Genomic DNA, 24,026 nt, shown 5'->3' on the forward strand with positions numbered 1-24,026 from the left:
GACGGGAGTTAGGGTGGGAGAGAGAGAAGACAGACTTTTGCTAATTGAAAAAATGTTATTTAAAAAATAGCAAATGGGTCAAAAAACAAATCGTAGAAACAATTAATTATATGAAAGAATAGTATAATGATGAAACATTAAAACTTTTTCTGGATGTAGTTAAAGCAATCCTCAGGGGGAAAATTAAATTCCTACAAATATACATGAACAAAATAGAAAAAGAGAGGACTAATAAACTAATTAGGCATTTAAGAATTAGAAAACCAGGGGCAGCTGGGTAGCTTGAGAGTCAGGCCTAGAGATGGGAGGGTCTGGGTTCAAATTTGGCCTCAGACACGCCCCAGTTGTGTGACCCTGGGCAAGTCACTTAACCCCCATTGCTTAGCCTTTAACACTCTTTTGCCTTGGAGCCAATACACTGTATTGACTCCAAGATGGAAGTTAAGGGTTTTGAAAAAAAAAAAGAAATAGAAAACCAACAACTAAATAAACCTAAAAAAAGCATACAAGAGAACATATTGAAAATTAGAGGAGAAACAGATAAACTGGAAATTAAAAATAAATAAAATGAAATTCTGGTTCTTTGAAAAGATTATCATTTATTCTTCTTTTATCTTCATTTCTCTAGGTTAGGGGTGTATGGGGTGTTCAGGGATGGATAGTATCTCTGGTATGGAGGGCTTGTCGTGCCCTCCTAGGGCAGCTCTCCTGCCTCTGACCCCCACCTGACACCCAGCTCTCACTTGTGGCTCCCAGTAGCTGCTAGCATGCGGCAGCAGCCACACCCCGGACAACGGCTTCAACAGGCCGGCTAAACCTTGTGAGGGTAGCCATTGGGTTGTCGTCGACCCTTGGTGAACCAGGGCTTTGCTCACCCAGCATGTGAAGACTGCTTCAGCAGAACAGGCAGAAGAAACCAATAAGAAGGTTCAACGGCTGAGATGGCGACGCAGCAAAGCACTATGGAGTGCTCAGGGCGTGTTGGAGCACAAAAGACAACACGGCCATCCAATGCAGCTGAGGAAGTCTCCAGGTGTAACGACTTTTCGTGCCACTGGACCCAGGCTTCCAACGCCGAGAGAGTGGGACTGCCTCTGTGCATCGACTTTTCCACTTAAATCTTCATGCACAAGTATCTTTGTGCACACTCATCTATCCTGACCCCGTCCACCCTTTTCAAGACCTGCGGCGATGGGGGAGTGGCGACGCAACAGGTGGAGGTGACCACTGGCAGTTGTAGTCACGATCCTGCACGTAGGCGGCCCACGGACCAGTGGTTGCTTGGCCCTGTGGGCAGCAGGGATATTCGGCAGCATCCTGGGTGACTGAGCAGCCCTCTCTAGGACAGCACTGCTCACCCTAATCAAGGGAGGGGACTAGAAATGGTGTCCCAAACATTGCCTGCCCTACAAACACCTGGTCAGCACACCGCGGCTGGCGGGTCATCCCTTTAAGCGGTAGAAATCAAAAGAAACAAAATATAAAGAAACTCCTACTAGGAGCATGGAACATCAGAACATTACTTGATAGAGAGAATATGCCAAGACCTGAGAGAAGAACAGCTCTAATCGGTAAAGAACTGGCGCGATATAACATCGACATCGCAGCCTTAAGCAAAACACGCTTACCAGAAGAGGGATCACTCAGTGAACCCACCACTGGATACACCTTCTTCTGGAAAGGTGGAACCTCAAATGAAGACAGAACCCACGGTGTTGGCCTGGCCATCAAGACCAGTTTGCTCAAATAGCTGCCAGACTTGCCTGTGGGCATCAGCAAGAGGCTCATGAAGATCCATTTGCCTCTCAGTAAAGACCAGTATGCCACAATCATCAGCGTATATGCCCCAACACTGACCAGCACAGAGGAGACCATCGAGCAGTTCTACTCTGACCTGAGTGCCGTCCTGCACTCAGTGCCCACCAATGACAAGCTGATACTACTGGGAAACTTCAACGCCCATGTTGGCCAGGACCATGAAAGATGGAAAGGAGTGCTTGGCAAACACGGCGTGGGCAAAATGAACAACAACAGCCTACTGCTACTCAGCAAATGCTCAGAGTTTGACCTCACCATCACGAACACTGTGTTCAGAATGGTGAACAAATATAAAACAACGTGGATGCACCCACGATCAAAACAGTGGCATCTCATTGACTACATCATTGTACACCGGCGAGACATCCAGTATGTACAGATCACCAGAGCCATGAGAGGAGCTGAATGCTGGACAGACCACTGATTGGTTAGAGCGACTCTTCAAATGCGCATTGCGCCTCACCATTCAAAACACGCCCAGTTTGCGCATTTTACAATGTGAGTCTTCTTAGAGATCCATCTTATTTGCAAACATTCCAGTCCTGCCTGGACAACAAGCTGTCTGCCAAGGGACCACTCACTGGAAGCTCAACCAAGAAATGAAACCAATTCAGAGTCGCAGTGAAGGAAACATCAAAGGCAGTCCTAGGCCCCAAACAACGCAACCACCAGGACTGGTTCTATGAGAACAACACTGCTATTGAAGACCTAATGAGCCAAAAGAACAAAGCCTTTATGGAGTGGCAAAATAACCCAAACTCTGCTCTTAAAAAGGACAGATTTAAGTCCCTCCAAGCCACGGTGCAGCATGAGATCAGGAAGATGCAAGACCGATGGTGGGAAAAAAAGGCAGAAGAAATCCAGCGCTTTGCTGATACAAAAAACTACAAACAATTTTTCAGTGCCCTCAAGACTGTCTATGGGCCATTAAAACCCACCACCACTCCCTTGCTATCCTCTGACGGTGACACTCTCATAAAAGATAAAAAAGGCATCAGCAACAGGTGGAAAGAACACTTCAGTCAGCTTCTCAACCGACCCTCTTCAGTCGACCAAAGAGCCCTTGACCAGATCCCCCAAAACCACACCATTGAACAACTTGATGTCCTTCCTTCAATAGAGGAAGTCCAAAAAGCCACTAAACAAATGAGTGCAGGCAAGGCACTCGGTAAAGACGGGATCCCAACCGAGGTGTACAAGGCCTTAAAGGGAAAGGCACTTCAGGCATTCCACATAGTGCTGACCAGCATATGGGAAGAGGAAGACATGCCCCCAGAACTCAGAGATGCCTCCATCATAGCCCTATACAAGAACAAAGGTGCACGAGCAGCCTGTGACAACTACAGAGGCATCTCACTACTCTCCACTGCAGGAAAGATCCTCTCCCTTGTTATACTCAACAGACTCCTGTCATCTGTTTCAGAGCAGAACCTGCCTGAATCACAATGTGGCTTCCGACCAGATCATAGCACCATTGACATGGTCTTCACAGTGAGGCAAATGCAGGAAAAATGCCTTGAGCAGAACCTGAGTCTCTACATTGTCTTCATAGACCTGACAAGGACATTCGACACAGTGAACAGGGACGCATTGTGGGTGATCCTCAGCAAGCTCGGTTGCCCAGCAAAATTCGTCAAACTGATCCAGCTCTTCCATGTTGACATGACAGGGGAAGTCCTATCTGGTGGAGAGACTTCCGATTGCTTCAACATCTCCAATGGCGTGAAACAATGCTGTGTCCTCACTCCGGTACTATTCAACCTATTTTTCACCCAAGTATTACGACATGCTGTGATGGATCTAGACCTGGGCATCTACATCAAATGGCTCACTATTCGACCTTCACCGCCTGACTGCAAAAACAAAGACAACAGAGAGACTCATCCTGGAAGCTCTCTTTGCAGATGACTGTGCTCTCATGGCCCACCAAGAAAATCATCTCCAAACCATTGTGGACAGGTTCTCTACTGCAACAAAACTGTTTGGCCTGACTATCAGCCTCAGCAAAACAGAGGTGCTGTTCCAATCTGCACCAGGGAGGCCAACGAACCAGTCGTGCATTATAATCGACAGCACGCAGCTTTCTAACATTAACACTTTCAAGTACCTGGGCAGCACCATCACCAACGACGGGTCTCTAGACCACGAGATCAATGCCAGGATCCAAAAGGCCAGCCAGGCACTCGGGCGGCTGTGCTCCAAAGTCCTCCAACACAGAGGTGTAAGCACTGCGACGAAGCTCAAAGTGTACAACGCAGCGGTCCTCAGCTTGCTCCTGTACGGTTGTGAGACATGGACACTGTTCTGGAAGCACATGAAGCAGCTGGAGCCATTCCACCAATGCTCCCTCCAGTCAATCATGAGGATCCGATGGCAGGACCGAATCACCAACCAGGAAGTCCTCGACAGAGCCAACTCCACCAGCATCGAAGTCCTGGTCCTCAAACCCAGCTACGATGGTCTGGACACGTCATCTGCATGGACCCACAGCGAATACCAAGACAGGTATTCTATGGTGAACTGTCAGCTGGACTCAGGAAACAAGGCCGACCAAAGAAAAGATTCAAGGATCAGCTAAAGTCCAACTTGAAGTGGGCTGGCATTACACCAAAGCAACTAGAACTCGCTGCCTCTGTCAGAAGCAGCTGGCGAACCCACATTAACCATGCCGCCATCACCTTTGAAGATGAGCGACGTCGACGTCTTGCCGCTGCGCGTGAACACCAACACCAGGCCACAGCCGCACCTCCCGTAACAACAGGCGTCTCATGCCCCATGTGCCACAAACTGTGCGCCTCAGCCTTTGGACTCCAAAGCCACGTGAGGGTACATCAATAGATGATAATGCACAAAGACAATAGTCATTCTCGGTCACCGAGAGACTACCACTAGACTATACTATACTAATATAAAGAGTGCTGAACTAGAAGTCAAGAGACTGTCAGATTGTCAGAAGTCAGGAGAAGTCAGGTTCAATTCCTACTTGAGAACCTTACAAGCTAGATGAACATGAATAATTCATTTAACCTCTGAAAGTTTCAGTTTCTTCATCAGCAAAATGGGCATAATACTTGCACTTATTAAATATATCCCATTGTTTCAGCTATTCTTTGTATGCTATGGTTTCCATAGCCCTTCCCATCTTTATATTAATTCATTCATTCATATCACAAGCATCTATTAGTTGCCCACTATGTGCCAGACTGCACAGGGATGCACTTGGGAAACAAAGACAAAAAGCAGTAATCTGGCCTCATGGAGCTTAGACCCTGTTAAAGAAAACATCATGTGCCTAAAAAATTTAAATAAATATACAAAGTAGATAAAAAGTGACTTCTAAGGAGATGGTATTAGCAGTACTTTAGGCTCAGTATAGGCTTCCTGGAGGAGGTAGGACTTCCTGGACTGAGTCCGGAAATCTCAAGTTTGTGAGTAACATCTTTTATTAAGAACTGTTTGAAATGATTTTTAAGAAACTGTTTGAGAATGATTCAAGCTCAATAGTTCTCCCTACTAGACCACAATGATAGTAAGTTATTTCTGTTCTTAGACATCTGCCTGCTTCTCCCCCACAATTCATTTTTCTACCTCTCTTCTCTTTAGGAGATATTTTCAGCCTAAATGCCAATGTTTCTGTAGAGTACTCTATGGGATCCCTCATACTCCTCTCAATTATAGACCTTCCTTTTAACTCTGTCTGCTCATTTAGCATCCATCTTCTTGTCACTTTGTGGAAATTAATGAGTGTTAGTACATTAAATTAGACCATAAGCTCTGTTAGGGCTGCGGTCCTGTCTGTTCTTTAATATAACAATACCTAGCATTTGTCAAGTATTTTAACTTTTCCAAACACATTTTCCAATCTGTTTTTTTCTTTAAAATTTTTCCTTATGGTAATCTATTATGTAAAAGAATCCGCTATTGTGTTTTGTACACTGTAAAGGCTCCCGAAATATTTATTGACTGGCAAAAGACAATATTTGACAGGTCTATTCTGAGGGAGCTTTCCTGATGGTCTCAATGTTCATGGAATCCTGGGACTGGAAGGATGCTAGAGAGGCCATTGGCATCCATCTTGTCTTCAGGCAGAACCACACCCAATTCCTTACATACAGATAGAGTTCTTTCCTATTTTGAAGGTTTTTCTGAAAGGGATTCCATGACTTCCTTTAGTCTTCCATACCAATATTGAATTACTCCCACTTATCAGGACATTTTTTTTTGCTTGTAATTCTTGTCTCATTTCACTCTTGAATTATGGTTGAATCAGTTCATAAAGTTTTATTTCATTAATACAACAGTAATACATGTTATTAAAGGTATAAAAGAGATATTCAGAAAAAGTTGAAAGGTAAATACTTAGTATTAAGCAGAATTCCATCTCTCCTCTTTCCCCATCCCTAATTTCACTAGTATTGACTGTGGAATGGGGTACGGTGTCCCCTGATCAACCTCCCTTACAATTATTATGCCATTGTTTCTGTTTATAGAAAAAGGAACTCCATTAAGGCATAGGGAGAGCTAGATTTGTAGTAAGGAAAAACAAGGTTCAAATCCCATCTCTAATACTCAAAGTGTGGTTATGGGCAAGTCACTTAAAATCTGGGTCTCTTTCTTTGAATTTGATAATACATGTAAATCATTTTGCAGATCACAGAGCTATATAAATGTTAATGATTACATAGCTATAAAAATATAGGCTACTATGTGGTAAAGACAGCACATGGAAGACCTGAATGAAAATTATGCCTTGAACACGGACTACCAGCATGACTTGGAGTAAGTCACTTACTCTTGACTGCCTCAGTTTCCTTATTTGTAAAATAGGGATAATATGCTCACTTGCTTCCTAGGCTATTGTGAGGATAAGATAAGATTTGTGAAGTGCTTCACAATCCCTAAAGCACCATATAAATGCTATTATTATTATTATTATTGTTAGCTATTATTATCCGTAAAAAGAGAATCTGGGTTTTTTTTTTGTATCAATGTAAAAATGTATAAACTAAAGTAAATTGTCAATGTCGGTGATCATTCTCTTGGCACCCAGTAATATGCCCTGATTATCAGAGGAAGCTGACCTGGGTATTCTGAAGCCCCACATAGTTAGCTCCAAAGGATACAGGGACTGGGGGGGGGGTGACAATAGGGAGAATATTGGGATATTCTGTCCAGTTTCATGACCGGTGCAGAAGTGCTAAAGCAGATGGAAAAAACCCTGAGCCAGCCCAGAGCCAATGAGAGTCATTCAAAGATTACAGGTGCAAGGGCTTGAATCCAAGATGAAATTGTGAGATCAGAGATTAGCAGGATCCATAGCATAAGGAGGGCAACTAGATAGAGTGCCAGGCTTGGAGTAAGAAAGACCTGAGTTCAAATCTGACCAGAAACATTTATTAGCTGTGTGACCTAGGGAAATCGCTTAAGCTTGTTTGTCTCAATGCCCTCATATGTAAAATGAACTAGCAAAGGACATGACGAACCACACTAGTATCCTTGAAAAGAAAACTTCAAATGAGGTCAAAAGAGTCAGACGTGACCGAAATGACTGAACAACAAATAGCACAAGGGGAAGGCTTCTGTGTGGAGGTACTCTGTTTTGCAGGGAGACTCCCTATGCTGTCTCATGTCAGGGAAACTGAGTTATTCTTGTCTTCATTAAAGAGATGGCCTGGTCAACTACACAGGAGCAGAAGGCAGAAACCTAGTGAAGGAATGAACACCAGCTGAGGAAAACTGCGGCCGGCTTCGGAGGCATGACAGAAGGGGGCAGCTGTTAGAAACTACAAGAAGCTCTGTTGTCTGGAACTCTGCTTACTATTCACTGTAAGTGAGGGAGGTTATGTAGATCTGGGGGTGAGGCTGGATGGAAAGTCTTGCTAATCGACAGGTGTTGACATTTTCCCTGAGCTCTATTAGAAGTTCTCATTGACTTCAACATCAACCTTTTCATCCTAGAGCTGAGTGCTTGCTAACAGGGTTGTTGGTGATGACCCATTAGGGGGGTATCACAGAATGAAGTCCCCAGTTTTCTAGAGGTGGGGGATGAGCCAGAAAGGTTGGGTTGGAACAACCTTCCAATATGGATCCAGATTAGGTATATTTTCATGTCTATATCTATAACCCCTCCTTCCAATATTTTAGGGTTAAGATATCAATGTCAGAAGGAAGAAAAACATTTAGTGCATTAGTTAATATCCTTTAAAATGATCATAAAAGCTGATCAAATGTAGGGGATGAAAAGGATTTTTATATTTAATGAGGACAGCCCTACCTGTTCCTCCTACTAAGCCTTCCCATGGTTGTAACACCTCAAAAGAATTTGCATTCCCAGGTGCTAGTTTCCAGGAAGGTTTTACCCAGTCAAGGAAAGAGAGAGGCAGAATAAGAAGGCAGAATAGACATATTCCTAGACTGTATGGCAGAAGAATCAACGGACTTTAAAGTAAACATATGCATATATAATATATAAATCATATTTCAACATAATTGGTTTCCTTTGTAATTTACATATTTTATTTTATTCATTTAAAAACATTCTACTTCCTGACAAAGAGGTCCATGCCCCTCCAAAAAAGACTGAGGCCCCTTTTAGTAGGGGACTGTCCTTTTCTATGCCTTGAAGCAGAAAAGAGGCCAAAAGAAAACACTCAACTTAAACCAGTTGGGGATGAGGCCTGGGGATGAGGGGACCCCCAGTGTTGCTCCTTCAGTGAATCAGGGAGCAGAGTAAAAGAAGAGAACCTTGTAGCATGCACAGAGTATCCCCACTTCATAGGATTAAGAGTTGGTGTGAGCTCTGAGGTCATTGATTCTAACTAGCATTATTTTACATATGAAGAAACTGAGGTCCCTGGAGCATATGGGGCTTGCCCAAGATTTGAACTGGTAGATCGCCAGACCTTAGCCTCAAGGGACTTAAAGCCAAAACAAGTGCATCAATCTCTGATTGATGATGGCGGAGAAGCCTCAGTTAGTACTTGGGGAAGAGAAGCAATGTCAAGTTAGAGATTGTTGTTCAGGTAATGCTGCTATGACTGACAGCTGTGGGGGTGGCGTTGGCAGAGAAGCAGTTTCAGGGGAGACAGAGAAGAAGGTGGAGCTTCTGGGATTGACAGCTACTCAAGACAAATTGAAGCAACTGAGATCAAAGCAGGGAGCCAGGGTTTCAGTCACAAAACAAGGCACAGGAATTTGTTCCTTTTCCCTCCTGGGGGTGGAGTGGGAGGGGGAATTGATCCTCTCCCATATGTTAATGAGTTGGGAATGATTTGATTGCTTGGATTTCCTATTTGTTATCAGAAATCAGAAGAACTGCTTTCAAATCCCAGTCTGCCACTTATAAACTGTATGACTAGGTAAATCACTCAGCCTCCACAGCTCTTAGTTGCTCATCTGTGGAATTGAGGGACTGGATTAGGTAGCCTCTTAGATCCCTTCTAGCTCTAAATCTATGATCCTGATTCCAATTCATCCTTCTTGTGATTTGTCTAGATTATTAGTAGATTCAAAATTAAATCCTTTCTAATATCTTCCCTCATTAAATCCAAGGTGTGGGAACTCATGCATATTTATATATAAAACATATATATATTCATTTATTCATTCCTTAAACACCTCTCAAGTATATCTTTTAAAGAGAGTAGAATACTAGCCAGTGAAGACACCCAGCCTAGTAAAACACATACAAGTCACAATAATATAGATTCATACTAGATCAATGCACAAAGAAATTCACAAATTAAGTTCTCTGTGAAGTCATGAAGGAGCAGAAAGGAAGATGATTTCCGACTGGGGGATGAGGATGATTTTATGGAAGAAGTAAATTTTCTGCTGGAAAATCTGGATGGAAAAAAGTGGATGGACTTTTATAAAGCAGAGGAAGAATTTGAGGCAGGAAGACTTGTCAAATCAAAGGCCCCAGAAGTGGGAAAGGGTAGGGTTACATATTGAGATCAGCAAATTGCCTGGTATGGCTGGAGTTAAATTGAAGCAAATGGTATGAGATGGAACTTGAAAGGCAGGAGGGAATTCAGTGTCAAGGAAAGAAGTATAATTTTTATTAAAATGGGCTCTGAGGGGCAGATAGAGTAGGTGGCATAGTGGATAGAGAGCCAGGCCTGGAGATGGGTGGTCCCTGGTTAAAATCTGGCTCAGATAGTTCCTAGTTGGGCAAGCCTCCCTTGCCTAGCCCTTACTGTTCTGTCTTGAAAATGATACTCTGTATCAAGTCTAAGACAGAAGGTAAGAGTTAAAAATAAAATAAAATGAGAACAATGAAGTCTCTGATGAGTTTTGAATATAAACATTATTGTTTAGTCATTTCAGTCGTGTTTAACTCTTTGTGACTCTGTTTTTGAGGAATTTTCTTGGGAAAGATATAGGAATGGTTGGCCATTTCCTTCTCCAGCTCATTTTACACATGAGGAACTGAGGCAAACAGAGTTAAGTGATTTGCCCAGGGTCACACAGCTAGTAAGTGTCTAAGATAGACTTTGAAGTCATGAAAACGAGTCTTCCAGATTCCTAGTCCAGTGCTCTAACCATGGTGACAGCTCAGTGACATAATCGTACTTATGCATAAAAAAGATGAATATGGGAAAACTGAGAAGGAAGGACTGGAGGGTGGAAGAGAACAGAGGAAGAAATACAAAGATAGGTGGTATTGGCAACAGTCTAAGAAGAAAGTAAAGAGACTGTGGATTAGTATGGTAACAGTAAGAATGGAGAGGAAGGAAAATATGGAAGAATATGATGATGGATAGGACTTGGCAACTGATTGGATATATGAGAAGAGGAAGAGAGGAGTGTAAAAGATAATTCCAGCTTCTGGAATGTAGGAAACGTGGTGGATGATAGCATAGCAATAGAGAAGTAAGAGGAAAGGGTCAATTTTGGAGAAATGATGATAGACTCAGTATGAAACAGACTGAGTTTACTATGCAGTTGGGACATCAAGTGGATATTTGTCTTATCTCCTATACATATGGGTGATATGGGGCAAGAAGTGGAAAAAAAAGATCAGGGCTGAAGATATGCATTTTGGAGTCATCTCATGAAGGAGAAAATTGAGCTGCCATGAATGATTGAAATGAATAAAGAATGATTGAAAAAAAATGAATGAAATTACCAGAGGAGAAAACATCATTGAGAGAAAATGGGAAGCAGGCAAAGAAGAAAGAACAAACATCAGCATCAAGGGGGTAGGGAAGAAGAGGAGGAATTCTTCACAGAAATAGAAAAGGAACACATTGAGGATTATGAAGAGAAAGATTATGAGGAGAATGTAGTTAGTGCCCTAGAGGTCAGGGCTCCTAGCTGTGTGACCCTGGGTAAATCACTTAATCCCAGCTAGCCTTTACCCCTCTTTCTTTGACAGACAGGCAGAAGGTAAGTGTTTTAGTAATACTTTTTTTTTTTTTTTAAATCAGGAGAGAAGGAGAGAGTCTAGAAGAAGGAGGCTGTTAGCATCAACAACTACAGAGAGGACTGTGGGAAGAAGGACTAAAAGATATCATTGGATTTAGTGATAAGGAGTTCACTGGCTGAACTATAGAAGGGCAATTTCAATACAATGATAGGAATGGAAGTCAGATGGGAAAGATTTGAACACCAAATATTCATTTAACCTCCCTTAGTCGCTTTCCTCATCTTTAAAATGCAGGGGTTTTACTTACTGGGCTCCAACGTCCCTTACGACTCTCAATCTGTGATCCTATAATTTTTTTGGTAAGTACAGCTAGCTATCCTCTTTAGATCTCGGGGGTGATGGGTTTGTGATGTCTTCCATCTGGAAAATCCAAATAAAATATTTTGGTACTCTCTTTGTACTAGAGAAGAAATCTGACATTTTGGCATAGGCTATATGTAGATCAACATTACCATTTCTAGCCTCTGTGTCATCTCCTGGCTTTTGTGATATTTTTGCAAACTTTAATTTTTTACTTATTGTAGCTTTAAAAAAGAAATTGTGTATACTTATGTTATTAAAACACAAATGTATTGAGATTATACAATACTATACACATCTGTTATACATTTCTGAGTTTCTTAACATTTTTGGTGATGTCTACTGGCCTTCGTGTGTCCTCCATGGCTTCTGCAAAATTCCCCAAAAGATCCCATTTAATTTCTTATGTCAACACAAGATATATCAAAACCTCAATGGGAAAGGGATACCTGTATTTATTACATGGCTATTAGGTGATAAGTGGATAGAGTATCAGGCTTGGAAATAGGAAGATCTGAGTTCAAATTTGGCCCCAGATACTGACTGTGTGACCCTCAGCAAGTCACTTAACTCTGTTTGCCTCAGTTTCCTTATCTATAAAATGAGCTGAAGAAGGAAATGGAATACTATTCTAGTATCTTTGCCAAGAAAACTCCAAAAGGGGTCACCAAGAGTCAGAGACAACTAAAAAAGACTAAACAACAATAACAATAATGTGCAGGCGTTGTACTAAATTGCACTTTGCAAATACTATCTCATTTGATCCAACAACTCCAGGAAGTAGATTATTCCATTTTATAGCCAAGGAAACTAAGGAAGATAGAGATGAGATATAACTTACTCACTGCCATATAGCCAGTAAGTTTGAGGGGCTAGTTTTGAACCCCAGTCTTCTTGACTCCAAGTCAAGAGTTATATAAATCTGCCATCCAATTGATCTCTAATTCTATGCCTTACTGAATAGGTGGCAAGGAAAAGGAGGCAGCTGGTAAAAGAATACTGTGAAAACATTTTCTTTTCTGTTATTATGAATTTGACAGCCATCAACAAATAATCACTTCCATAAACAAAAAACAACAAAAGAGCAACTTATTTGGAAATTAAAAAAAAAAAAAAAACAAGTAGCATGTATTATAGATTTATTAAGTTTTATAATATTTTTTAATACAGCAGGTCCCTGCTTACCTGTGTCTTCCTGAACTTTCTTCTGCTCTCACATCAGTATTTTAAAAAAGGTTTCATCGATGTTCTTTTTTTTCTGTTCTTCTTTCTGTGGCATCAAAATTACTTCCTCTAGGCCTCCAAAATTTTCTCCCTTCCTCCCAACCCAAAATAAAAATTCTCACACCTTGGCCACTTCTGAAAATATATACCTCCTTCTCCACATCTAGTCTATTACCTCTCTGTCAGGAGGTGGGAAGCATGATTCACCACTGACCATGACAAATCATGTTTGTTTCCATGACAGCTACTTTTTTAAAGCAATCAATGAAAGCAGAGAGATTGGATAGTATCTTAATGGAGTGGAACTAAGAAAAGACTTTTTTAAAATTTAGGATTAGGTAGGTCTGAGCATGATATTTGAAGAAAAATTGGAAGAATTCAATGGAAAGGGAATGATTAAAAATATAGAAGACTAAAGGAAATGATTGAAGAAGCAAGATTTTGTTTTGTTTTTAACTGTTAAGTAAGATGGTTTGCCTTCATTAAAGGCATCTGTAAACTTTAGCAAATAATGCATTTGAATTTCCCCATGTTTGAATTTCCACATGTTTTTATTTCACAAGAATTTCAGGGACAACACTTTCCTGTATTGACACCTATAATCTGGGTACAGCAAATCCTAATAGGGAGGCATTTCTGAGTGTCACTACAAACAGCTCAATGATGAGTAACAACAGCTGGCAGGGAGAGACCTTCCATTACAGTATTGAGCATGGAGATTCTTTTTCAGGAGGTGGGGGTGGCAGTTATGCCAGTTGGGACTGCTAAAGTAGTCTTCCTGCCCTGGGCAGGCCTTTGAATCAATGAGCTGCAATAAAAAGGACTACTGAATGGGGTCTTACTTAAGCTAGCAAAAGATTGATTATCCTTCACAATGAAGGAATAAACAAATGCCCAATTCATGAATTAGCAAGTTGCTCTTTCCTGCTGGGGATATTGGCCATAGCTCTCTTTTAGTAAGTAATATATTTTCTACTGCAGTGGTCAGGGTCCAGCAAAAGGTGTGGCAGGTGTAGCTAATAACCTGGAGGTACTACTGTCTTGCTTATTTAGAGTTATAAAAATCAGACTGCCTTTGCTATGTAAGGATCACTCTACCAACCTGCATGAAGTAGGATTTCCAGTTTTTTCAGTCCATATGTTAGTAGGTTTAGATTTGGAAAGGATCTTAGAGATTGTCTGGTTCAAGAGTTTTTAACCTTCGTGTGTGTGTGATGGACTTTTTTGGAAGACTGAAGGAAACTATGAGCCCTTTTTCAGAAAAAAAATGTTTTTAAAGCATAAAATAAAATGCATAGGATTACAAGCAAATATATTAAAATACAGTTATCCCAAATATTTTTTAAAGTTCATAGACCCCAGGTTAAGAACCCCTGCCCTAGTCCAATCCCCTCATTTTATAGAAAACTGAAGCTTAGAAAAGTTCATTACCTTCCTTAGGGCCACTCAGATAACAATTGTCAGAGGCAGGTTTTGGAATACCTCCAAATTCAATATTCCTTCCATTGTCCTATATTGTGTTTCCTCTCTGAACCTCACACAGCAGTTTGCTTTACCTTAGTCAGACATCAAGATACTAAGGCCATTCATCCACTGCATCCAGGGCCATCTCCAGTCCTCCTGACTTTTGTCTTGTCACTCAACTTTAATGACTGGAAGAGAGAGTGAAGCTGCTTCACTTAAATTCAATTCACAGAGTCAGGTGACATCATTGGCCTTTTTTGAAAATTAAGGATGAACAACAACCTCTTTGCTAGCCAAATCATGAATTATTATAGCAACTTGTGTGTCTTATTCCCATGTTGGTCTGAAAACTCCATGAAGCCAGGGATAGTGACATCTCTTACTAGTCTGTATGTTCTTCATACAGTAGATGGTTAATGAAGGTTGGTTTCAACCACTATTTGTCCAGAATTATGATCAGGTTGTTGCAGATCCAAAAGAAGATTATCTCATGAGCAAAATTCTATTCAACAAACATTTAATAAGTTTCCACCAGGTGATAGGAATTAGGATAGGAAGCCAGAAACAGGAAATCACTTACCCTCAAGTAACTTATATTCTGCTTTGTAAAAAGGTTTCTAACTACAAGGATCTTAGAATCTAGTTGGGGTGGGGAGAGGAGAGTCACAGAAATCAATGAAGAAGAGTTTCCAAAAGGGGAGGGGAAATACCCATGAATACAACTGGGATTTGATCACTAGTGCAACAAAATGTAGGCATAATAAAATGCCAAACTGAATGTAATCAGGTGACAAAATAAAAAGGGAAGAGGTTACCTAGAAGGCTTAGATGAGGAGGTGAGATTTGAAATGGACCTTGAAGGAAGTGAAGGAGGTCAATTTGAACAAAAGCAAAGAGATAGAAACAAATTTTGAATTCTCTTTTTCAGCAACAGTGATGAGCTTGTATTAAATCACCCATGCTCATAACAGTGCTATGAGCTAGGTGAGCTTAGGGGTGATGCTGGACATGGCTCATCATAACCTTTCTTTGCTTTTTCTGTAATCAGTCAATAAGCATTTAAATGTTAATTTTATACTAGGCACAGTGCTAAGAATTGGGATACAAAAAGGGGCCAAAACAGTCTCAGCCCACAAGGAACTTTTTATAATGGGGGCAAAAACATGCAAATCACTATGTACAAATGGGATATCTGGCATACCCAAGATCAGTTGGAGGCAATTTTAGAAGAAATACTGTGATTTCCCCCCTATTGTATTAATAAGGAACTGGGTTGAGTGGCTCAGGCAATTTCCTTGATTTCATGCATTTGACTCATCTATGAATTATTCAGACAATGAAGACTTATTCCCCATCCTATCCCCAAGAACTGGCTTTTATAGTATAATGGAAAGAACAAAGACCTGGGAATCAAGAAGATATGTTCCAGTCGGTAGGTAGTCCCTCATTTCTTGACACCAAGCTACCATATTACTTTGGATGAGTTGTTTAATGTTTCTGGGCCTCAGTTTCCTTATCTGTAAAATAAGTTACCTATGCAAAAGCTTTCCAGACTTCCCTATGATTTAATGTTCTGCTGTCAGAGGTCACCATGTTTCCTCATTTGTATCTCCCAATAGAATGAGACTGACATTCTGTCTTTGTATCCCCAGGGCTTAAAACTGGGTTTTGCACATAGTAGGTGCCCTGTGAATAAATGTTGGATTAAATTGGAAAATGTAGAAGAAAGGAGAAAATATGTTCTATCCTCTTGGAAGGTTTAAATGAGATAACGATTATTAAAATACTATATAAAATTAAAGTGTTATTTTTATAAAAAGTCTAGTATCATTAGTGGAAAGAAAAAATATATATGCTTGTTACTTTGTGGCATCCACGTAAGATCATTCCTTCAGTTCTAAATGTAAAACTAGAACAGGATCAAACATAAAGCGCTGTAGTAATATTAATAGTTCTGTGTTTTTAATTAGAGAGTTGTGGAGGGAGCTGCCCATCACTGCTCCATCTTTCCAGAGAAAAGAGGGAAAGTAAAGGAGTCAAGAATGGAGTCCTGCTGGAGGATTCCCGTCAGGCATGGCCCTGATTGCAATAGTTAGAGAACGAAGGTGGCTTTGTGCAAAGTTAAGTTGTGGATTTTCTTTAAGGGTTGACTTTGGGGAAACAGAAGCAGAATTTCGAGAAAGGGGAAAGTTCCGATTTGGTTTGGGGAGATTCCTGGGCAGTTATTTGTTGCTAAAAAAAATTCCCAACTTTTAAAGGTCGGAGGAGGTTTGGCACGGGGGCACGAGGGTAGGGGTCTGGAAGTTCTCCTCCCCTTTAAGCGGGCAGCACCCAGAGATCCCCAGAGCGCCGCGCTTCCTCCCCGTTACCTGAAGTGGGGAGGGGCTTGGGAAAGTTTGTGTTTGTTGCTGGCAAAGCGCCGGATGGGAGGCGCGGGCGGGCGGGCTGGCAGGCGCTGCGGTTCTTTCGTTTTGCTTTCGGGAAGCGGTCGGGGCTGCACACTGTAGCCACGGACAGCCCTAGCGCCTGGCTCCCCGCCTGTTTCCAAAGAAAAGGAAGGAAGGAAGGAAGGAAGGAAGAGGTGAAAGAGAGAAAGAATACACGGCCGCTCGCGCGCGCGGATAGAAGGGTCTCAGTTGGTGAAGCCCTTCGGCAGGAGCAGGCGCAGGAGTAGAGCCGGCGCGGGGCGGGCGCGCCGCCCCCGCCTTCCCCCGGGTGCAGGAGCGCTGACTCCGGAGCCGCGGGAGCTGGAGGCAGAGGCTAGGCGAGGCGAGCCGAGGCGAGGCGCAGAGAAAGGCGAGGGGAGTTCCCCCAGAGCCGCCAGCCAGCATGGGCCACTCCGAGGAGAGGCCGCTGCTGCTGCTGCTGCTGGCGCTCCTGACCCTCGGTGAGTCGGGGCTGGGGGCCCGGCCGAATTGGGGGGAAAGGGGCGTGATGCCAGGCGCCGGAGGGCTTGGAGCCGGGGGGACCGCGACGGTGGGAGGGGAACGGAGGGGATGGGAGGAGGAAAGAGGGTATTCCTCACCCCAGTGTGCGGCCTGGGCCAACCCAAGGCTTCCGACCCCCGCCTCTGCCTGGCTGCCGGGACAACCTCGAGCTGGGGGCGTGGGGGTGGGGGGGAGGCGCGGGAAGCCGAGGGGAGCTGGGCTGGGGTTGGGGGTGCCCTCCCACTTACCCGACGTTTTGTCCAGCGCTTGACCACCGGGATCCGGGGGAGCCCTTTGATTAGGGGGCGGGGAGGACCGTAATAGCTAGCTGCTGGTGTTGCGGTAACTCCCGTGCCCCCAGCCCGGCCCCGGGCTTGGAATCCACCCTATGCCCAGCCAGAAGGCCAAGCCCTCCCGTGCCCAGATCCAGCTTCAGATCCAAGGCTTAGACTGTGGGGGGAGTGGCGGCTGCCTGCTAGGGCTGCTCCAGCTCTACCTGTTGGCAGGCGGGGGAGCCGGGAAGCTGCTTCCTTCACCTTGAACGCCTCGGCCGGGGAGGCTGGCCGCCAGCCCGTCCTCCCTCGAGAGCCCTGGATCTCTGCTCCAAAACGGAAGCGTTCTCCTTTGATCTGTTCGTGCTGCAAACTCGGTAACCACCAGCTCCCACTTTAAAAAAACCCCAACAATCGGGTGCTGCCGCACAAAGCCTCGGTTTCCTTCCAGGAAAGATCCACCCCACAAACTTTCCCCTCTAAAGGTGACCGATCCGGGTGTGCCTGAGCTGCTGTTTTACAATTTGTGGTTCACTTTCTCCTTGCTTTGTTCAAGTGGGGAGTGCCTGGATCTCCTGCCTAAGACTTCCCTTAACTTTTATTTGTTCCTGGAGCTGCTGCTGCTTCTCTAACTGAGGGGGCCACAGAAAAAGCCCGAGGGCACTCATTTCTCAACTATTTACCAACAGCCCCCTTCCTACCCCCACCCCTGCCCTTAATCCTTTCTACCCTAACCCTTTCCCTCTCCCCAGTCCAGTCTTCAAACTCCTGCAGTTTTTTTTTCCCTTGTGATTTGCATAAACCATAGGCATGGACACATGAGCATGGGTTGCTGCCAAAGTCTGTGCCTGTCAGATGTTTAGGGACTCCTGGAAGTAAGTCACTGAGCATTTATTAAGGGCTTCCCGTGTGCAAGGTCACTTTGCTAAACGCTAGGGATACAAAAGCAAAAATTGTGGAAAAGTAGTCTTGTGAACTGACAATTGGACATCTGGCTTCTCCCCTGAGTTAGGGAAAGAATATTAGATTTGGAATCTGGGAACCTAGGTTGAAATGCTGTATTTACTAACCCTGGGGCAAGTCAGTACATTCTCTGCACTTGAGTTTCCTCATTTGTAAAATGAAGGGGTTGGACTCTTTAAGATCTTTAAATATTTCTTTGTAGTCTTTGTATCTCCCTTACAAGCTTTAAATCTTCTGGTCCCATGTACAGATCTGACCCAGAGCTGTTCAGCCAGCCCACTGATTTCCTCTATGGATCTGGTCTGGACCAACCTAGCCCCAGCTGCATAGTTGCTTTAGAGTTTCTGGGCAACTTAAAAGCCAGAAACTCCCTATGGATCCTCCTCCAGACACATAAGCCTGTTTTTGCTCTCACCACCAAAGCTGACTGTATCCCCAACCCTTATCTGCTCCTCCCTTCTCACTAACCTAGCCCTGGTGCCAAAATGAGGTTAAAATGAGAGGGTGAGAGGGGCAGGACTGGAGCTGCAACTCACTTTTTTCCTCCTTCACATCTGCTTGAGCCTTCTAACTAGTTCCCTGCGGGAATTCATCCAATCACATGGTTTCAATTACCACCTATATGTAGAACACTCCAAAATTGCCCTCTCTAGGTTTTATCTCCCCTCTCTCTTCCAAACCTCTATCTCAGTGGAAACCTCAGTCAACTTTCTGGATTCAGTTTGGCATTTATTGCCTACTATGTACTCATTGTTGAAGGTACAGGATTGCTGAGTCCTTATCCTCAGGAAACTGGTATTCTCCTAGAGATAGAGGTGTGGGGTATATACAATACATATGTACACCAGGAAACAAAGTAAAAGAAAATAATTCCAAGAAAGATTGCTAACAGTGGATGTGTTTGGGAAAGATCTTGACTGTCAACAAAATAGGAGGTATCTGAGGTGTTCTTTGAAAGAAGCTGGGGAGGGCATTCCAGACATGGTAGGCCACTTGTACAAAGACATATCAGAGACAGGAGATGGAATGTCATTTCTTGGGAACAGCAAACAGGGTATTTGAGTCTAATGTGAAGGTAGTAATATGAAATATGACATAAAACTGGAAAGGAAAGTGGGAGTCAGAATGAGAAGGACTTTAAAAGCTCAGTTGCCTCATCTGTAAAATGAAGGGGTTGGAATCTTAAGATCTTTAAGGCATCTCATAGCTTTAAAATCTTCTGGTCCCATGTACTAGTCTGACCCAGAGCTATGTAGCCAGCCCAGGGATTTCCTCAGTGAATAGGGTATGACCCAATCTAGCCCCAGATGCACAGTTGCTGTAGGACTTTTGGGTCACTGAAAAGCCAGGAACTTCCTTTGGAGTTCTCTGTACTAGAGTCAGTGGAGAACCATGGAAAATTTTGAGTAAAGGAGTGACCTAATCCTATTATGTATGTAGCTGTATAGAAGATGGATTAGAGGAGGAGGGGACTAGAAGCAGGAAGTCTAATTAGGAGACTTTTTTGGAGGGTACTATCATCCTTCAAGTCACCTAGGCTGGCTGATCTTTTTCCCTTGCCCCATATCCAATACAGCTACTATACTTTTGTCAGTTCCAATTTCATAACATCTCTAATATTTGCTCCATTTTTTCTTCTGACATTGTTACTACCTTTTACTAAAAGCCCCAGCCACTTGAGCATGGACTGTTGTTAGCCAGCTACTGGTTGGTCTCTCTTGCCAGTGTCTTCCCTACTCCAGTCTATTGTCCATTCAGATATCAAAGTGATCTTCCAAAGTACAGATCTAACCATATCATTTCCCCCTATTCAGTAAAACCCCCAAACTCCCAGTCACTTCAAGGATCAACACTAAAATCCTCTGTCATTTAAAGCCCTTCTGTAACTTGCCTCCTACTGCTTTTCCAAGCCTCTTACACCTTATTCTGCTTCACAAACTCAATTCAGAAACACTGACTTTTCTGTTTCTTGAATGAGACATTCCATCTGCTAACTCTGTGAATTTTTATTTATTATCTGTCCCCAGTGCCTGGAATGTTTCCCCTCCATACCTGCCACCTTCTTTGTCTTCCTTGAAGCCCCAGCTAAACCTCTATCTTTTGCAAGAAACCTGTCTATGGTACCAGTCCTTGATTTCTGTTGATTACTTCCAGTTTACCCTGAGATGTTTCTTGTATGTACCATTTTCTTTGTAGGTTGTCTCCACTATTAGACTATGAACTCCTTAAGGGTAGGAGCTGTCTTTTACTTTTATTTCTGGATCCAGGACTTAACACAACACCTGGTACATAATAGATGGATAATAAATACTTATCTCCATTTGACTGACTTGATTTGAAAAGCCCAGGCCAGTGGTAGTGAGGGCCTGAACTATAGTAAGAGATGAAGGTAGCAAGTTTATAAATTTCACTTGCTTTGGAATCGCTACACTCTTAGTTCTCTTGTCTCTCTGACCTTTCCTTCTCACTATCCTTTGTTGAATCCTCCCCTTCTTCCTGTTCACTAAGTGTAGGCATCAGCCAAGGCTTTCTCCCAGGAGTAGAGAGAAGGCAAAAGATGCCAATGATGTGGTGGAGGTAAATCAGCAAGCCTTGCCAAATGACTGAATGGGGGTGGAGGGAAGGAAGAAGACTTAAACATGACCCCAAAACCATAAATGTGGGTGTCTGGAAGGAGGAAGGAAGATGGTACCTTCAGTAGAAATATAGAAGTTTTGGAGGACTCTGGGGAGAATGTTATGAATGTTTGCTTTGGACATTTTGAGCTGATATTACTACATCCAATTGGTGATATTTCCCAAAGTTGATGATGCAAGATTGAAATTCAGAAGAAAGGAGGGCTGAAAGATAGATTTGAAAATTGTTTGTATAGATGTGATAATTAAACCTGGAACCTGAAGAGGTTTGCCAGGTGGAAATATAGAAATATGAGATGGCTTGAGACAGAGCTTTTGAGAAACATTAATACCTAAAGGATCAGAAGAAAATGTTTACCTAGCAAAAGATACTGAAAAGGAACCTTCAAACAAGTAGGAAAAATATCAAGAGAGAGCAGTGTTTTGGGTACAGCACTTCAAACTTTATAAATTTGCCTCTATATATTTGGCATTGGGGTCTCACCTTCCTCATTGGTTAAAACTGCCCAGGATAGTAGGATGTTGGAAGTTTAGGATAAGCCTTTGAAAATCATAACCTTTCCTAGCTTTGTGACAGGGAAAGTCTCTTAATTTCTATTGCCTAGCCCTAGAATTAATAGTAAGACAGAAGGTAAAGGTTAAAAAATAAAAGAATCATGTCCTAGACCACTGATAGTGAACCTTTTAGAAGTGGAGTACCTGGCTATGCCCCCATCCCACTTCCCAGACCAAGTGCCTTGCTGGCCCCCACCCAGACCACATGCCATGCCCCTCCCCCCACTGAGTGCCAGGGAGATGGCACTCCCATTGGGCTGCTTGGTAGAAAGGTGGGTGAAGTGAGGAATGTCCTCAGCCAGTGTAGAGAGGGGGAGGGGAGTGGCCCAAGTGCTCTGCTCCACTCCAGCTCTGCCGCCTGTGAGCCACTCACCTTACCACTGTGTGCTCCCATTGGATTGCTGGGCAGGGGGTGGAAGATGTGAAAAAAATGTCATCAGGCACTGTGGAGAGGGGGAGGGGAGCAGTTCCACTGGTGTTCCTCTACTTTTCTAGTAAAAAACCAGGGAGGTAAGGGGGAGAAGGGCAGTCATGTGCCCACAGTGAGTACTTTGCATGCCATCTTTGGCACCCATACCATAGGTTCACCATTGCTGTCCAAGACTTTCATAATGGAGAAGAAGAAGCCAGAGGAGAAGGGTCCATGCTTGGTCTCTCTAAGTCAAGGATCAGAGGAGATGCAGTTGGACAAAATCAGATTTCTATGACCTTCACGATATCTAGCAGCATATTTAGAGCAGCCAGGTGGTACAGTAGATAGAACACTGAGCTTGGAATCATGAAAACTCATTTTCCTGAGTTAAAATCCAATCTCTGATACTAGGTGTGTGACGCTGGGCAAGTCACTTAACCCTGTTTGCCTTAGTCTCTCATCTGTAAAATGAGTTGGAGAAAGAAATGGCCAACTAGTCCAGTATCAGTGCCAAGAAAACCCCCAAACAAGGAGCCAAATATGAATGAAATGATACAACAACAATGAAATCCTAAGAGAGTAGTTGGAATGCATTGCTTAATCTCCAATCAACCTTTAAGACATTTCTCCTTTTCCTTTTTGCCTACCTCTCACAGAAGTTTCTGAAAACATAGAAACCCAATGTTGCTATCTTTGTACTTCTGTTTCCCTAACACACACTCTCTGCCTCTCTGTCTCTCTGTCTCTCTGTCTCTCTCTCTCTCTCTCTCTCTGTCTCTCTCTCTGTCTCTCTCTGTCTCTCTCTCTCTGTCTCTCTCTCTCTCTGTCTCTCTCTCTCTCTCTCTCTCTGTCTCTCTCTCTCTCTCTCTCTCTCTCTCTCTCTCTCTCTCTCTCTCTCTCTCTCTCTCTCCTCTCCCTCCCTCCCTCCCTCCCTCCCTCCCTCCCTCCCACTCTCCCTCCCTCCCCCACTCTCCCATTCTCTTCTTCCCTCTCTCCTATTGAAGTGCTGGAGTTAGTGTGAGCTAGACTTGGATTTGAACCCCTATTCAGAAAATAGCTGTCTGACTCTGGGCAAATCATTAAACCTCTCTGAACCTCAGTTTCTTCATCAGTAAAGTGGGAATAATAATAGCACCTCACTGGCAGGATCATTACAAAGATCAAATATAATATACCTTAGGCAGTAGCATTGCATAAATATGAGTTGCTGTAATTACTGCTATAGTGATGCTTGAAATTTAATTTTTTTTTAACGTTCATCAAGGTTGGTATAATATAAATAGAGCTTTGAACTAAGAGTGAGTTTAAATATCTACACTACCATTTCCTGGATGGTGTTATATTGGATAAGGCATTCACCCAGATGGTTTCTGAGATTCTGCGATTTCTGCTGAGATTGTTTCCTCTTCTGTAAAAAGATGTTGATGGTGACAGTGCTGTCTACCTCATGGGACTGTTGTGAGAATCAATTGAAATAATGTATGTAAAAGGCTTTGTAAACCTAAGGCTATATAGACAGGGGAACTGTTATTGTTTTTTCTCTCTTCCCACCACTCCCACCCCCCTCACTACCTCTAGCCCAATTTTCCAGTACTCTGTTCTTCAATTCAACTTCAATTCTACAGATATTTACTGAGCACTTACTGCATTCAAGATAGTTTGGAGAGGTTGCAAAGATGAATAAAATAGATTCCCCACAATGAAGGAACATACAGTCTAGTTGAGGGGGATAAAACCGGAGTACATTTTAGCACCCATCATCATATAAATTCCATGAGAGGTGGAAATAAAATTCTCTGGTAGCTCAGAGAAGGTAATAATCCTAATCGTTCAATTCATAGAGCACTTTCAGGTTTGCATAAGACCTTGATTTCATTCTCTTGTTTGAGTCTTAGGAGGCAGGTGCTACCCATCTCATTATTTTACTCCTGGAAAAATGGAAGGTTTGACAAATGAAGTAACTTGTATATATGTCCACAAAGTATGGATCATCAGTGGTACTTGAACCCAGTTCATAGACATAGA

The 24,026-nt window shown here is 43.0% G+C and overlaps 1 protein-coding gene across 1 annotated transcript in view; it reads left to right on the forward strand.

The window, feature by feature from the left end:
• The first annotated feature begins 16,640 nt into the window (after positions 1–16,640).
• Positions 16,641–24,026, forward strand: part of PTGFRN (prostaglandin F2 receptor inhibitor) — an 85,663-nt gene continuing 78,277 nt past the window's right edge. The window contains exon 1 of the mRNA XM_007485261.3: positions 16,641–17,123. Coding sequence (XP_007485323.2) covers positions 17,066–17,123 — 58 coding nt within the window. The 5' untranslated portion in view covers positions 16,641–17,065. The remainder of the gene's footprint in view (positions 17,124–24,026) is intronic.

Source organism: Monodelphis domestica, chromosome 2 (assembly GCF_027887165.1).
Source record: "Monodelphis domestica isolate mMonDom1 chromosome 2, mMonDom1.pri, whole genome shotgun sequence".
Lineage (NCBI taxonomy): Eukaryota > Metazoa > Chordata > Mammalia > Didelphimorphia > Didelphidae > Monodelphis > Monodelphis domestica.